Below are 17,341 nucleotides of genomic sequence, written 5' to 3' on the forward strand. Positions count from 1 at the left end.
GTTGACCAAAATGTGAGCCAGTTTATGATTTTTTTTTCCAGTTTCCTGTTCTCTGTGTATTCACCATTCCAAACAAAAATGCCTGTAATGTGTATTTGATTATGAATCCCTGTGGTGTTTCCATTGGAGGAAGAGGGACACGAAAGTAGGAGATTGAAAAGATCCACATGGTATATTTGACCAGTGATAGTGAGATTTGGAAACTGAGAAAAATGAAGCCTTGATAGCTTAATGGCTTATGTAGGAAACCAGTCGGTGTAGGAGCAGTGTCTCCTAAAATTGTGCAACCACCAATATTCAGTATTATTTGTATGCTTCTATATGGTTGTTTTGTAATATGGTATGACATTGTTTCTGCCTGTTCTCCCTCTAAAGAAAACCAGCCTGAGTTTTAGAGGAGATCATTTCTCGAGTCTGCCTTAGAGCTTGACGAACTGACAGGATCTCAACTGTTAATGCTTTCCTCAGTTCCACTCCTGAGTCACACAGATGCCTTTTAAAACCCTTGCTCCATGACTGTCCATGTGTGTTCACCAGCTCTGTGGAGTAAAGTAGGGTTTCCCCTTTAGACCAGCCAGTTCTGGCTCATATTTTCCTGACTCTTCTGCTAAAGCTGCTGTTAATCCATTGTTCCACTGGTCAACAGAAAATGCAGTTGGTGGTTGTGCTAAAATCAGAGAGAGCTTCATCTAGGTCTATATCTGAAGTTAAAGGAGGGAATATTGTAAGGAGAAAGCGACACAGGAATAGAAAACATTGAGCTCACAATGTGTTTATCACATAAGAAGCTGTGCTGTACAGGGTAGCAGTAGAAGGGTGGCAGAAGTAATTGTATAAATTTATCCGCAAGAATGTAATTTCAAAATCTGCCAGGTAACTAGAATGAAGAGTTTGTGTGGACGCAAGGGAGCATGCCAAAATACCCTTTCCCTGTTAAAAAAGGTCTAATTCTTGCCTACATCTGAAGCATTCTGTTCTGTTGATATCCATGGAACTACATTAAAAAAAAGATTAAATATGGACACCAAAGCTGTGTACATTGGTCTGAGAATGAATATTTAAGTCCCTTTTGATAGAGACTCAAAATTCAGTCCTCTATCTTGTCTGATATAAGTATTTTTTGACAACTGGAAGTGTCATAGCTTGAATGGCATCATTTTTTGACCTCTGTAGTTACTAGATTCAAGTCTTTGGAGTAAGAAATAAGCTGTAAGTACACTTGCTTAATTCTTTCTTAAAAGGCCAGATGACATCTGGTAACATCTACAAAAGAGTTGTGGAATTTTCCTAAAAGCATTGAGATAGTACAAAAAAGCAGTGAAAACGTGTGCTCTGTCACAGGCAGAAAATTAAGTGTTAAAATTCTACCATTTAATCCAGTTGTCCATGTAACACAGGACTGGATTTGGATAACTTCTGTCTTGCAGTCTCTATCTTCTTTCAGAAGTAGGATTTATGAGGATGTTTTGCAACACCAGGACTTGGAGAAATGCTGGGTTAAGGTAGAGGATGGCACAATGCCTCCTGACCCAGATAGTTGTACAGATTTGCGCCAAAACAACTCCATGTACTCACTGTATGCTTTATCAAGCTTCAATAATTAAGCTTTTCAGCACACAAATTTAGATAACTATCAACAGCAGCTACAAACTGCCTTTACCCCTGATGACTATGAGAGCTGCTGACTGATCCGTCGAAGAGAAACCAGTTTTGGAAGTTACTTTAGCCTGGTTTGTGTTGTGGTTTTTTTAACTTGATTTAATATACAAGTTTGGGAGGTAATCTTAAAGAATTTATTCTGTACTTTTTTTTTCCTGAACATATCCATTTGCTTTAAAGTATAGCCTGTACTGTACTCTGCAGTCACCTGTATGCAAGTGAGCAGTAAAAGCACTCTGCATATTTCATTGGTAACACAGACTTTACAAGAGATCCTCAGTTTTGTTTGTAGTCTGACATGTCCTTCTCTTTGCAGAGAAATGGAATGCACGAATTACAGACTTGAGAAAGCAAGTTGAAGAGCTGTTTGAAAAAAAATACGGTATGTGCTACACACCATTCCAAACCATTGCCTCTAGTTCTTACTGTGACAGCCCTTTGGCTTGTATCTTGTTGGCTCAGGAGTACACCTGAACTGACAGCACCAAAGGGTTAAATACTGCTAAAAGACGTAAAACTGGGGAAAGTAGCTTTTTTGATTAGCAGAGTAATTTCAAAATGGAGTGTCTCCGTTTGGCACCAAAGTGCAAAACTTGGTTCTAGTTTTGTTCAGTTTCCTGGAACTCCAGCGTGCTCATGTCTTAGGCAACCACATTTGAGAGAGTTGTCCTTTTTTCTGTAATTATACCAAGTTCTTACATGAAAGAATCTTGTTACAATGGCTCTAGGGAGAGGTTGCCACTCATTGATTGTTCCTGTCTGATTATGACTGATTTGCAGTGAAGCAAAAATTATATGTTAACGGCTCTTGGAAAGAAAAAGGATCAGACATGTTTCCAGATGCTGCATGTAGATATATTTTGTGTCCCAGTATCACAGACTAAAACAGCGTCAGCAAAGATTTCAAAATAAATGGTGGTGCTCATCTGCCACAAAAAGTGGAAGTGCTTTCAGAATGGACCTTGTGATTTGGAGTTATTACATGTTTCGGGTGTGACTATCATCTGACATTTAAACAGCCCACTGAAAGCAACTCACATCAGGTTCAGGGTCTCATTCACTGTATTTTAATTGCTCTAAAAAGGAGCATCATTCTTAGTGAATTGCTTTAATTTTGATTTTGGTGTTTGCACATAGTCAGCCTAAAAATCTCCTGTGTAGTCTGTGGAATACTGAGCTATTCCTGACTTTCCATAGCAGGGCATCTGGTATTAAATTATCCCCTTTTCCCTGTGAATGACAACATTGCTTTGATTCACAAACCAATTCCTTATCAGACTCTAGTTCTTTCTGTATGGGCATGCAATCTCCCATTTACTGAAATGAGTTATGGATGTCCAGAATTCCCAGAATGCTCTTCAAATTTGTTGGCTTTTGTAGCTCCAAAGTGTTTTAGCAATGTCAGTCACTGTAATCCATTGCAACTGATGTGTCTGAAAATATAGTTTTGTGTCTAGATGAAAACTAAATGGGTTTACTTGTTAGTGACTTTACATATACAGACTAATTTATAAAAATGAAAGCTGTATTCACTAGAATTTCTGTGCAAAAACATGTAAGATTCCAAATCTGAGAAGCCTCACTGCAGACTGTGATGCTGATGGTGTTTTTAGGCTCTATGAAGTGTACTGGCTAAAAAATTTGCTGATTTAAGAGAAATAAAGACTCTCACTTGTAAAAACTTACCTGTTATTAGTTACCTACGTAAACAGAGAGGATTTCTGTTCCTGTGAAGCTGTTCTTACTTGATGCTTGGTAGTGATCTGGATTTTAGTGATGTTGATCTTTTACCCTGAGCTTGTCTACTGGATTTGTTACGCTTTTCACCACATGCCACAACAGCCCCCAGGGCTGAGAATAATTTTCTTTTTAATTTCTTGAAAGAGGTATATGACTGCAATAAAAATCTACATTAATGAAGGACTGAGGTGATACACAACAGCTCTTTTGATTGTTCTGGAGCACCTTTGGCATGTGTTTGAGTAGGGTTTCAGTAGTCTATTTGCTAAGATTCATCTTCAGGTTTGTGTCCATCTCTATGATTCTATTCTCCAGTTTTGGCCATCTTGTATTTGCCAGTTGAAACCAAGTCTAATTGAAACACCGTTCTTGCAGTTTTCTAAAACTTTGACACTCAGTTCCGATCAGCATAGAAGACTAAGATACATACAGGACTAAGATGACATATGTACAAGACTAATAGAAAACTGTACTAAGAAATGCACTTGTTTTCAAAGTTTGCCTATTTTGTGATAAACATCCTTAGAAATATTCTGGTTCCAAGTGGTTGAAAGAGTGTGTTACCCACGTAGCTTTAAAACTTACACTGTTTTATTGCATTTAAGAATTTGTGAGTTAATGAGAGCATTTTGCATAGACAATGTCTGAACCACGGGCCACTTAGATGTGACATTAAGTTGCTTGAAAAGGTGCCCAGAGTAGTTTTGCTTTCAGAAATGCTGCCACAACATCACTGTACTCTAATTTGGCCTCAGCTTGGCTTTTCTCTCCTCAAATAATTTTTTACATCTAATTTCCATAGCAAAACAACAGAATGTACCAAACTATTTGTTGCATGGCTTACAAAATTAACATACCCTTGGGAGTATAAAGAAATCAGCCCTCTTCATATTTGCAAAGCCTTGTGTCATTCTCCAGTATTTGCCAGCCTGATACATGTATTGATATGATTATGGTCCTCATAACTTAAATACACGGAGGTTATTTTCCATCTGTGACTGAGTCAGTTATTTGCTTTCCATTTGCTTCAAAGACCTCATTAGTAAGGCCATGCTTTTTTCAATAGTGTTAGAAGTGTATTGTTTATTTCCTTAGTGGTTCCTTGCATTTCTAAAATAAACCACAACTTTAGGAATTCACTGAAAAAGAAGGGATGTGTGCCCCTCCTCCAAGGCTTTAATGACTTTTGTAAGCCAATAGTAGTAACAAATAATAATAGTAAGAGCTAGTGAACTGAAACATGCTTGGTTTATAATTAAGTCTAGGTAACTTCATCTTTCAAAATGAACTATTAAACAAAACGAAAATAGTGTGACTCTTCACTCTAACAGGTGCAGTTGTTATGAACTGTTAACTGTTAAGAAACATTTACAGAGTAAAGGGAAAAGAGGAGGATCTACATCTGCAGCTTGTTTACTGTGAATCAGAGTGATTTTGCTACAAAACAAAAACAATGAATGCTTGCATATTTAAATGTGCTGAGGGGTTATTGCCCATCTACTAATTATAATGTTTATCAGAGTGATATCAAACAGGTAATTTGATTAGAGCCACAAGCCAGTCTAATCTTTGTATTCTTCTTTTTCCTCAAAGCTGAAGCTATAAAAGCAAAAGGTCGAGTGTCTATCCCATACGCACTCTTCCAGTCAACTGCGGAAGACTTACAAGTGGAAGGGCTGCCAGAAGGTGTCCCCTTCAGGCGTCCATCCACGTACGGCATTCCCCGGCTGGAGAGGATACTTCTAGCAAAGGAGAGGATTAAATTTGTGATTAAAAGGTATGGAACTTTGCATTTTTGTCTGTACATTACTCATTGTTTTCTGCTGGCTCCTCTCTGCTTCATTTTATCTTCAAGAACTTCCAGACTGGTTTCTACTGACATATTCATTTGCAATACTAAGGAGGGATTTTTAGTTGATGTTCACTCTGATAAACTCAGCTTATCAGACCAGCAGAACACCACAGTGGTGTGGGCAGATCTCTGGACAGATCTCTTCAATATTATGGATTTCTTGTCATGAGCAGATCTCTTTGTACTGTTCAAATCTCTTCAGCTGCAGTACCTGTTAAAAGCCATTGACTTTGGCATATTTGATGCTATCTGAGGATCTTGGCCTAAATTTCAGCTTGTGTTTTTATTTTTTTTTTCTTGCTGGAACGCTGTACCAAAGTGTCTATGGCTGTATCTGTATAGAGGATCTCCCAGGGCAGGCTTGAGACCAAGATATAGCTACTGGTTCCTGTGGTTTAATTGGATGTGTGTCTTGTGCGTGCCTGGAGGTAGATCAGGTAGCATACATGAAGGACACCTAAGGTGCACCTAGAGACTGCTTGAAGCTTAAAGGAAGCTTCAGTGAGTATCAGGTCATGTTTTCCTGGGGTTTAGTGGTGTAGGGCCTAATCCAAGTTTTTGAAATGGACAGGAATCTGCTGATTGCAGTGGTCAGGCTCAGAATTGGGAGTAATGACAGCCCCTGCCCCTATGCTAGTTGCTCCTATTTGAGAGGTATATGGCCAGTTTCTGTCATCCTGACGCTTGCAGATAACTAGGAAAGAGGAAGAAGTGTAGATCTACCTTTTGTCTGACTTAAAGTCAGACACTATGCATAGATTTTAGTATCCATGCAATGCTGGCACCTTCTCTTGTCAAATTTGTCTTAGTTGTTAACAGAAATCATTTTATGCTGTTTATCAGTTTTGTAATATGTGGTAACCAGAGCAGCTCAAAAACCAGTTTGGCTCTGTGAGAAACATCAGAATACTTAATTTCTTGTTTGTTCAAATGTGGATAAAACTAGATGTAATATGTGGTAACCAGAGCAGTTCAAAAACCAGTTTGGCTCTGTGAGAAACATCAGAATGCTTAATTTCTTGTTTGTTCAAATGTGGATAAAACTAGATGTATTTGAGAAACCGAAGTGTCTGCTTTGAAGTTTTGCTTTTTAGAGATTAAACTTTTAGTTTGGATCTTTGTTTCTTATGAAATGTATCTTAGAGTTAAGTTTAATGGAACCTGTATGTTACCATGAAATGTTATAGCTCAAGTGGATATGGATATCAGGCATGAAAAATGTTTTGTCAGTAGTGTTCCAATTAGCTTTTATGCTACTTTGGTGTTAATTGGAATTTAATGTTGGGAATCAAGATGTCCCCTGAGGCATTTTTTGTTTGGTTGTTTTTTTTCTGATCCTTCAGTAGTAACTTGAGGCTGTAACTGGAGGCTGGTTTCTCAAAGTGTCTGTTACTGTTAAGCATGTATCTTAAATCTTTTAGGGATGAACTTCTGAATTCAACAGATGTTCCATTGGACAAAACAGCTAAAGGAGGTAAGTTTTCAAATGTGTGAGTTGTACAAGTACAGTATGATATTCATATTTGTCAGTCTTAGTGGTGGCTACAATTTGCTTTTACTAATAACACATTGCAAATAATTCCTCTGGATTTGAATTTTCTTTAGCTACAGAGGGACAGCAGTTTTCCACTGGTTATCCAAGCCAATGTTACTAACACTCTGTCAATTAATTTGATTCAGCTGGTTTTCAAAGGAAAAACCTTGAGCTAGGTGTTAGTCTGTTGAGATATAGAGAAAAGGCAACAGTTTCCACAGCTGATAAGAGTTTACTGGGAACTGTCTGTACTGTGGAATAATTGCTTATATATGGTATTTTCCAAAATCAGATTAACTGAAATGCACTGATGAACATAGTGATTATAGTGGTGCAAAATAATAACATTCCATCCACTTTTCCCATCAGGAATACTTTTCAGCAGATTCATGCTCTTACACGTCTTTTCTCCATTGAGCACCCATCCAAAGATAGCAAAAATGACCATGGAAATTTAAGACTACAGGAATAGATTTTTTTTTTCCAGTTGCACCCATGAATTCATTTCCTCTCAAACTGGGAGAAAGTTGTTTAACATTGAAAAAGAATCAAGTTTTGAAAGAATTGTACCTTTGCACGAACACTAGTTGGTAAATATCTTTCCCCAACTTGTTTTTCTGTTCAGTTGAATTCTGTTGTTTCTTGGGCTTCAGAGCATTTTTTTAAATGTCCAATTAAACCAAATGTGGAAAGCTTGTATGTCTGAAAAAACAGTTGCAAAGAAATTGCTCCCAAACCCAAAATGCTAACTGGCACCCTCAACCTGGTTGAACTGTGAATTTTAGTAATACCAGAGAAGTCCTTAGTTCAGACAGTAACACAAGCATATAGACAGAACTGTTTGCACTAGTGCAACACCGTTATGTTGTATTATATACTCATAGTCTTCTGTTGTAAAAAGTATATCAAAGACTGTACTAAGATGAATATCAAGGATATAAATTAAGCAAAGCAATTATGCCATAAAAATGTGTCTTTAACATGTGTGCAGGAATTAAACTTTTCCTGAAGTATAAGTTAACATAGTGTTTTGAGTCTTAATAACCTACTGTTCCTTCAAGCAGCAAATTTGACTACAAAAATAGTAGGTAGGCTAATAACTGAGCCTTAACCCTAGGTGTACTTTTGTCTGGGTCAAGCTAGCCCTTTTCTCTGTTGTTTTAGTCATATTTAATATGTTTGTACTGATTACGAAGGCAAAGGAAGTACATTACTTATCTCATAAAACCCCTGTAGCTAAGAAAACCAGTGGTAAGCAATTTTTATGACACAGCATTATGAACAGTTTCTTACATTTCTTGTCATCACCAACTTGTAGTGATAGTCATGTGTGACCTCTGCATCCTTTCTAAGAGAAGAGAGCATCTGTGGAAGCTGTCAGTAACATCTCAGGGAACGCAGAAGACAGCAGATGTCTGAGCCTCCTTTCCCTCAGTTTTCTTCCTGTTTGGATTCCCTCTTTCCCAGTAGTTCACTGTCTCCTCTGCTACTCCATGTGTCCACTGCCATCTTAAAAGACATTGGCTCCACGTCCAATGTCCTGCTCTGTCCGTAGCACCTGCTAGCTTGTATCCCCAGCAGGAGAGGAATGGCGTGAATATGGAACCTGTATTTTGACTGGCAGAGGAAATGATGATTTGGGTTTGCATTCCTGTGGGAAGCAGTCTAGTCAGGAAGGTTTTATAGAATGGCTTCAGTCCTGAAACCCTTAATAGACTGATACTGGCTGCAAGACAAAACCAGTCAGGCAGTGATGGTTTGGCTCAGGAATGGCTGGAGAAGCATGAGCTGGTGCTTATGCTGATAGCCCAGCCTGGTGCAGTGCAGTTATGGAGTGCAGGTTTTTGCTTCTGCATGCTGGCTAAACCCACGGCGTGGCAGCTGCCCGTGTCTTGTACGAGCTTCACAAAAAGCTTCAACAATAAGTTTGACTTATTGGTCACAAAGACATATTCAGAAGAAAAAAGTGATTTGTATTATATGTCCTTTCATCCCTTGTAAGCAGGTTTTCATTCCATAGGCATGCCTAATTCTGCATTGAATATCAAGATAATTCTTCAGAAAATGACACTGGCAAAAATCTAATCCCATCTCCAAGTGGGACTGCAGATCAGAGGTGGCTGATGAAAGCATTGTAATTCTTGTGTATTTTGTAGGAGGTGATGTCACTGGTTCAGTGGATTTTTGTTCAGCTTTAATATTATGTCATTTTTAATGATTATTTTTTTCTAGTTCCAAGTTGAATCCATGCTTCTTCCTCACAGCATTTTCTGTGTTACCTGAAAATGCAGGATTATTATGCATGCTGTAAACTGAACAACTGAAAATATAACCAAAATAATTAAGGAATTTTGTTTTTGTTCTGTGTCAGTCTCAAATACAGGAAAAGAGGAGTGGCATACCAAAGTCACCAAACTGAGAAAGATGGTAGATCAACTCTTCTGTAAAAAGTTTGGTGAGTACACTATTTTCTTTTCTTTATAGCTTTGTATTTCTTGAAGGTTGTATTCATTCCTTCCTTTGAACATCTAAGTGAATGAGACCTTTGATCAGGTTTTTTTTTCAAATATTTAAAATCCTGGCAGTTGAGTGAAAAAGAATGTTTTGGTTTACTGCTTATACAAGGTAAAGTCATAGTTTTAAAAAATAATTATAAGTCATATATACAGCTCTTTTGATTGCTCTCAATTCCCTCCTATTTGGATATTTTTCCTTTGATGGTGCATAAACTAGCCATTTACTTTTTTATGTCCATTGCAGTATCATTAAAATTAGTATTAGAACATTTCCAGGTGAATTTTTATATCCTCTCCAATATGAAAAAATAGTCAACTTCCTAAGAGCTAGAATAAAACGTTGCATAATGCTCTGTTATAGACTAAAAACTCTGGATAAAACCACTGTAGTATGCCTCAGTGAGCAATCCAGTAATCTTCAGTCTGGTATTGTGACCGCCCAGCAAGACCATCATGCAATATGGCAAATTTTTTACATTTTTGGTGTGCTGAGACTTGGATTTAGATGTCCTGCATTGTCCCAGGTTCTAAGATCACAATTGCAATAGCTTGAGTAATTGGTATCAGCTAGCTTTTAATGAAGGTTGATTGCTGTCCAGTTACTGGATGTATTTTGTTCCAACAGCCAAGGCCTTGGGGAGCAGTGAGCCCAAAGTTGTTCCATACAAGAAATTTGAAGCTCATCCAACTGACCTCTATGTTGAAGGGCTGCCAGAAAATATCCCTTTTAGGAGTCCCTCCTGGTATGGAATCCCTTGCCTTGAAAAAATAATTCAAGTGGGCAAGAGAATAAAATTTGTGATCAAAAAGTAAGTATTTGTTTAATGCCTAAACCTTGAGGTTTTCTTAAAAAAGAGGCTAAGCAAACACCGTGTGTGTAATCAAGCACTTGATTTCATGAAGTCATGAAGCATTTGGTTTCTAGTTACCAAATAGGCAAATTAAATATTCTGCATTAAAAAGTGGGTATTTGCAATCCAGACAAGTATTACAAAATACCTTTGTAGCATGTTGACAAGTATGAAAAACATAATAGAAAAATTCAGACTCTTCAATTCATGTCATGATAGGTAGTAATATTTAATTTATGTCAAGAATAAGCAGATTATTTGTGTCCTTGTTGCAGACCAGAGCTGCTAACTCTCACTTCAACCGAAATTATTGGGCCCAGGTTGAACCCAAGAGGTAAGACAGGTGCTGTCTCCAAGTGGGAATGGAAGAGTTTGGTTTGGTGGATAAGTGCAGCATTTTTCAAGTAACCCTTGTGTGATGAGTGTGTTGGCATGTTCTTCATGGGGGCTGCAAGGAATAAATTGATCACTATGAACATGGATTGTGGGATCATGGTGCAGTCTACCTGCCTTTGAATAACTACACTGGGTCACCTTCACAGCCCCAGGGAACTGGAGTTACTGTCCTGGCCTGAATGAAATCTCTGAAGGCCCTTGGCATTTCACAGCTGATCCTGAGCTCTTTTCAGGCCTCTGTTGGTAGGGAGTTGTAGGAGCTTCTTCAAAGCATGAAGTGCCTTAACAGGGGGGGAGAATCATTTTGGGGTTTATTTCCGAATGCCCTGAATTGGAGTGTATTGGCACTTTCTTGCTACAGGAATATGCCATCCATATCTCATTGAGTTTTAGAGGAGTATGAATCTGCTTGTAATAATAACACAAATGGATATCCAGGGCTTCCTATGTTTTTCCACACACATAGCTCATGTGAAGGAGAAAAAAAAGGAATATGATTTAATAATCATGTAAGCAGTAGTTGTCTTATATCATCACAACGTATTGTGGATTTTATTTGGATTTTAGGAAAAAACTCATATTCAGTAAGTGGGTAGCTCAGTAGAAAAGGTAGGGTTCACAGTGGAGCAGAGGAAAAGGCAGCATTGAGTCTGAGGTTTTTTCAAAGTAGTAACAGCAGGTGCCAGTGACACCAGTAAAAAAACAGCTAATGAAGTTTTCTTTCCGAAAGGTAAGTAGTGATGATGATTCTTAAACCTCAGACTGAATGTTCAGAATAATTTATTTTTTTTTTACTGGTTATTTCACTGTATCTTTCACTAACTAATAAGTGATTATGGAATTACCAGTGCTCACAAAGCTTTCTAGGGTCCAAGGTTTGATATCAGACAGGCAAACACAGCAAATGTTCTCCTGGGCTTAAAGACCAGTGAAAACCACTTTCCCAGACAAAGACCAAGGATCTTCCTACTGTAGTTGCAAACTTGATGTTGCTAAAGAATATTAGAATTCTTTTAAGCAAAATATTATTCTTTTGCAAAATTAATCCTGTGCTCTCAACAGATAGTTTATGAATAACACTTCAGTGTTTTAAAGTAAATTACTCTAGTTGCTTTGCCACTGAGACTACACACATGCAGATTTTAAATACCTGTGAAATCTATCAAATAAGTAGGCCAGACTGCAAAAAATAATAATGCATCTTGCCATGGAAGTATAAGACACTAGAACTAAGCAAGTTAGGTAATTTCTGAGTCAAAAATAGGATTTGGAAACAAAAAATTTCTGTATAACTTCCTCCCTGCATGCATTCCACAGCTTGGAAAGAATGGGTTTGACTCAGTATCAGTTATTTGTTATTTGTGGTTTGTGATGAAACATGAAGTATGATGCCGTTTGTTAGAAAATAAGTGTTTTTTATACCACATCCTTTGCTTTCTTCTCTAAGCTACAAATTGTCTGTGCTAGTTAGCACTCCTGTAAGTGGCTTTTATTTACGATAGAGAATACGACTGAAGATGATTTTTTTATGCTAATCAAAATGTTTAGCAAAGCAGTCTTTAAATCCTCATCTTCTGCTCTAAAGAGTGTTATTTATTATACACTATGATAATTAATTCCAACTTTGTAAGAGCCACTAAAATAGTTTCTTCCTGCATCTAAAGGCTCTGAAAAACAAGTTCTCCCACTTGGGTCAGTGTTTGAAATTTGTAACTATATTTAAACAGATTTTCCATTATATAGAAGGAATTGCATGTATCATTAATCCGCTATTAGTAGTCATTATTCACAATTATTCATTGTGTATCCTTGTCTCCTCAGATGTGATTGTGTTGATAGTTTTCAAGTTCTTATGTTGGAAGAAATGTGTTCAAATGTAACTCTGTACCTAGAACTGAGTCATTCTCTGACATATCTATTTCTGGTTTTCAGAGAGAGAAGATTGGAATGCCAAGATCACAAACCTAAGAAACCAAGTAGAAGAGTTATTCAGTAAGAAATTTGGTAAGTTAAATGCTAAATGAACCGTTCTGTAATGCTGCTGCATTTTAAAACCCCTCTGTTTAAACGTTACTGTATTTACTTAAGCATCAGAAATATACTAGGACAGATATGGAAATCTTGACTCCTCTTACCTATATTTTACTGACTCTATCCTGTAACTGACATAAATATTTTTATAGCAGCATCCTAGACCATAATTTTTCCAGTTGTGTGACAAGAGATGATGGTATGTGCACAAAAGCTTTTGGATGAAAAAAAGTTCTTAAAAGAAAATATTAGACACCGCAGGCTGAGATGTTACCTGTAACAAGATGGACCAAGTCCCCATTTGCAGTTATTCTACAGAAAATAATAGGAACTCTGTTTAAATCTATTTAGATATTTCTGTTGTTTGGGGTTTTTTATTAGCTCTGAGTAACAGAGCTTCTGTAAGCGAAGGTTAATAAAGTCACTTGAGATAAAATTCCACCCATTTGAGTGTGTAATCTATCATTTAATCTTTATTTTCAGGCCAAGCTCTGGGGATTTCAGAGATAGTGAAAGTTCCCTACGCTATATTTGAGTCAAATCCTGCGCATTTGTGCGTTGAAGGCTTGCCAGATGGAATCCCCTTCCGGAGTCCCACATGGTTTGGAATTCCACGCCTTGAAAGAATTATCCGTGCGAGTGACAAAATCAAATTTGTTATTAAAAAGTATGTTTGCAATTCAGTTCTTTTTACTCATGATTTTGAAGTTATTTGATTTTATTCCCAGCAACTTTAGGCTTTAAATGCTACCTAAATTCTGGTTCCATAAAACAGAAAGACCATTTTGCACATATGTTTTATCTCATAAAAGGATATACATTCCTCATTAAATTTCTGTAGATGTATAAATTGGGTGTTTCATGCATCAAGGATCTAGGGAAGGGGAAATGGTCTTGTACCTGGAAGCTTTTTTTCTTATTTTTCTTTTCTTTTTCTTTATTATTTTTGCTTAAAATAGACTCAAAATAAAATTACAGATGAGAAAATGTAGCTTTATGGTTGGGTTGTTTTTTTTTGCTTATAGTAGAGGGAGAGTCATCTATGCTTCTAGCAGAATTTTATTGTAAAGAGCTGATGTTATGTGTGTTGGAACTCAACTGAATTCCAAGAAATGTTAACATTTTGCTGTATTATTTGACTTATAATTGATCAGGTTGTGTTCTGTCCAACTTCTAGGCCTGAGCTTCTCAATTCCTATTTGTCTCGAAAACTGGCTAATAAAAAATACACAAAAGGTAAACAATTTGTTGCCATCAATTCCTAAATACTTAGTTTCTGCTTCCCTAGCAGACTGAAAGATCTTTGTGGTTGCAAAATATGAATGTTGCAAAAAAAAGGGCATTAAGATGATCTAGCATAGTAGCCTGTTCAAATGCTATTATTTGAAAAATATAATCCATAAATTTATCTGTTTTTTTAAATTGACTATCCTACTATGGAAAATGGAACTTACCCAATTTTGACAACTTTTATTTTGCTTTTAATGGCTTAAACCATATTTAACTGAGAGCTGTGAACTGCAGTAAGTAAAAATTATATTTTATAAGAAAAAAAAAAAGTCCTTGAAGTTGCCTATAAAAAATTCAGATGTTAATAATTTTTTGTTATTTAGATAATAAAAAGTACCAAACCTGTCCTTCATCCTTAGAAACAATGAAGTCTTCTCTTCTGAATTAGTGGCATGAAAATTTAGGTATAATACCTGCCTTTTTCAAGAGCACTAAACCTACTTTTTAGGGCTGTGAGCATCACTGTATTGTTCAGGGTTTACAGTGTACTTAGTTCAGTCTGTTGGAATTTTTGGAATACAGCTGGGTTTTTTTGTTAGCTGTGCATGATATATGTTGTAAAGGGTTTGTGCTTTACACCTTGTGTTCTCTTGGCTTCCAGCAACGAGTCCAGGGAGTTCCAAAAGGTCGCGAAGTCCTGTACGCAATTCAAATGTCCCAGAGATTGAAGTTACTGTTGATGGAAGTATGGAAGAAATATCATTAAGCATTCTTCTGATGCTCTTCTATTTTATTCTTCTTATGTTTTCTGTTCTTCTCAGCTTTTGTAGTCCATAAATAACTTGTACACCTGCCTCATGTAGCAAACTCTTTCATTTCAAGGCTCCAGATACACTTGAATATAGGAACAGTTTTATTTTTTGTTTCTGAATAATACTGGATTCTGTGTAGATGATGCTTATGTGGAATGTTGGAATTTGACAGCTTGCTTGGCCCATTATTGCAAGCAGAGATGTGGGAACTGACGTAGCCTATGGGCAGAGAAATGACAGATGTGATCAGTAGTATCAAATGCTTAAATACAATCCTACAAGAACTTCTTAAGGGGTTTTTTTTATTCTACTCTTAATTCAGAAGTTAAGATTTCTCTAGTAATCAGCTTTGATGTGTTGCTTTTGTATGATGTCTTGCTTCTGCTCTCTGCATGTATATATGTAATGTCTCTTCACAGGTCCTGATAAAACACAAACAACAAGGACTCAAGCTAATTCTCAAACCAATGGCTCCAATATAAGTTTCAAGCTACAAGGAAAAGACTTCTCTTTTCGTAAGTATTGTGGGAATTGGCACAGATGCATTCTTTTAATATTGGTATGGAACATTCTGATTACATATCAGATATTTTGCATTCATGTTCTGTTGTACAGTTAGTGAATGACTGAAGCTCTTGCTTTCAAATACATTCAGTTCTTCATCACGTGGAGTAATATGCATTAGAAAAATCCTAAATGATGTATGGAGAATGCTGTACAAATGCAGCACAGGTCCGTTAGATCTTTGGGTTTGGTCAGGTCCGTTAGGATTTTGCTGGTCTTTACTGCACGATGCTTCAGACCCTTGAAGGACTTTTCTGGTGCAAAGTACCACCAAAGTGCATAAACCCAGCTAAGATCTGATATAGTGCATAAATTTCATAAGCACTCAACAAATCTGAAATATTGACATCACTGTGGAGACATACCATTCCTGTAGGAACCAGGAAGGATTTGAACTAACATTGGTAAGCCATGCTCTATCAGAGCTAGTTATGCTTGACTGCCTAGTCCAAGTTTGTAAAATCAATAAAGGAAAAACTGGACAGGACTGGAAGCCATATAGTTGTGTTCCTGAGTGTTGGCTGGAACTTTTTGGGCTTAAAGGCCCAGGCCTGTCTGTGCAGTGCTCTGGCACAGGAGTCTCTGTATTGAAAGCAGCATCAATTTGCAACTCAGATAAATTCTTCGTAGTCAAATAAGATGAGTGACTGCACTCAGAGTAACTGTAAGCAATTCTGTCTCAGTAAACCTTTTTTTCAGCATCCTTACTTTTATATATATATATATATATATATATATATATATAAAAAAGTTTGTTGTTATTTGCTTTTTCTTTTTTGTCCCACATACTTTCTTTTTAGCGTTATGGTCAAAAAATGTGAAAGAAAGGAATACTTTACTCCTACTGAGCCAGTTGAGAAAGCATATAAGATACTGATTTGGAATGACTGCTCCTTTTGACATGGGTGTTATTCATACTCAGAGCTGTGTTCAGTTTTTTTGGACTTTCTTGCTATTGCTAGACCTAGGCTTTTTTTTTTTTTTTAACTTTAAACTGAGTTTTTAATTTTGTAGACCAGCCATAGACCACTTAGTGCAGCCACAAGTAAAAAGGACCCAAGGGAGTGGCATGAAGTTGTGTCAGGGGAGATTTAGGTTGGATCTTAGAAAAAGGTTCTTCCCCCAGAGGATGGTTGGGCACTTTTCAGACTCCCCAGTGCTCTCTCAGCACCAAGGCTGACAGAGCTCAAGGAACATTTGGATGATACTCTCAGGCACGTTATGTGACTCTTTGGAATAGTCCTGTGCAGGGCCAGGATTTGGACTTGATGATCCTTGTGAGTCCCTTCCAACTCAGCATATTCTGTGATTCTGTGACTGTAATTTCTCTGATGGCTGTCAGAAACAAAATGCTTATCTTGATGGCCATCTGATTTCACCCACTGAAGTAGAAACTGGGCTAGAGATTATAGATCTCAGGAGAGAGGTGTGCGTTTCAGAGCTGTGTCACTGAACATGTGAATAGTTTTCTGCCACTATTTTGGGTGGTGGTTTAGATGAGTAAATTTTATACTGCCTAATACTGTAAATTTAGATCACTCTTGGATTAATTTTAATAGCCCTTGCTTTATCTCATAGCAGTATCTTTCAAAGCTTCAGGAAAATGAGGATTGATGTGAATATAGTTTTGCAGAATGAAAGCCATTTTGCACATTTTACTGCCATAGTAAATCAGTTATCAAACGTAATAATTTATTAAGCATTTTTTGAAATATTCTTTGAAGACTGATTCATTGTGTGAGCGTTGATTTAATTCTTTCAATTTCCTCCTGGTAGAGGCATGGAATGCCAAAATTAGTGACTTAAAGCAGAGAGTCGAAGATCTTTTTAATGAAAAATGTGGTAAGTTTATTGATTCTTTTTTACTGAGAAGCCTTTCTTATGAACATGCAGTTAGATATATGAGAGATGTTCACGTTTATTCCAGAGGTCCTGCAATTCTTGTGTGCCCTACACAGTTTCCCATCTGCGTTCATTCTCATGTACTTGCTTGCAATCCTGTGTCTCATTTCCACTAGTTATTTTATTTGGATTTGGAAATGGAGAAGTTGTAGTTGGATTATGAATTTTTTAATGACCCACAGATACAGTGATCCACATCCTGACACATCTTTTTAAGCTTTCTTCACTCTGCTTATGAATGGGACTTTGTATGA

At 37.0% G+C, this 17,341-nt stretch overlaps 1 protein-coding gene across 18 annotated transcripts in view; it reads left to right on the plus strand.

Moving 5' to 3' along the window:
- The window catches only part of GTF2I (general transcription factor IIi), a 104,082-nt gene that overhangs the window by 72,887 nt on the left and 13,854 nt on the right, over positions 1–17,341 (plus strand). For all 18 annotated transcript variants that reach the window (XR_005562907.1, XR_005562910.1, XR_005562900.1 and 15 more), the window contains 12 exons: positions 1,976–2,041; positions 4,993–5,176; positions 6,673–6,725; positions 9,157–9,240; positions 9,927–10,110; positions 10,428–10,486; positions 12,481–12,552; positions 13,063–13,246; positions 13,757–13,815; positions 14,471–14,554; positions 15,041–15,136; positions 16,962–17,027. Coding sequence is in view for 2 of the 18 variants with exons in the window: in XM_039379513.1 (XP_039235447.1) it covers positions 1,976–2,041; positions 4,993–5,176; positions 6,673–6,725; positions 9,157–9,240; positions 9,927–10,110; positions 10,428–10,486; positions 12,481–12,552; positions 13,063–13,246; positions 13,757–13,815; positions 14,471–14,554; positions 15,041–15,136; positions 16,962–17,027 (1,191 nt within the window). In the remaining 16 variants the exon portion in view is untranslated. The remainder of the gene's footprint in view (positions 1–1,975; positions 2,042–4,992; positions 5,177–6,672; positions 6,726–9,156; positions 9,241–9,926; positions 10,111–10,427; positions 10,487–12,480; positions 12,553–13,062; positions 13,247–13,756; positions 13,816–14,470; positions 14,555–15,040; positions 15,137–16,961; positions 17,028–17,341) is intronic.

This window comes from Pipra filicauda, unplaced genomic scaffold (genome assembly GCF_003945595.2).
Source record: "Pipra filicauda isolate LSUMZ 115617 unplaced genomic scaffold, ASM394559v2 scaffold16_size7369187_pilon, whole genome shotgun sequence".
Lineage (NCBI taxonomy): Eukaryota > Metazoa > Chordata > Aves > Passeriformes > Pipridae > Pipra > Pipra filicauda.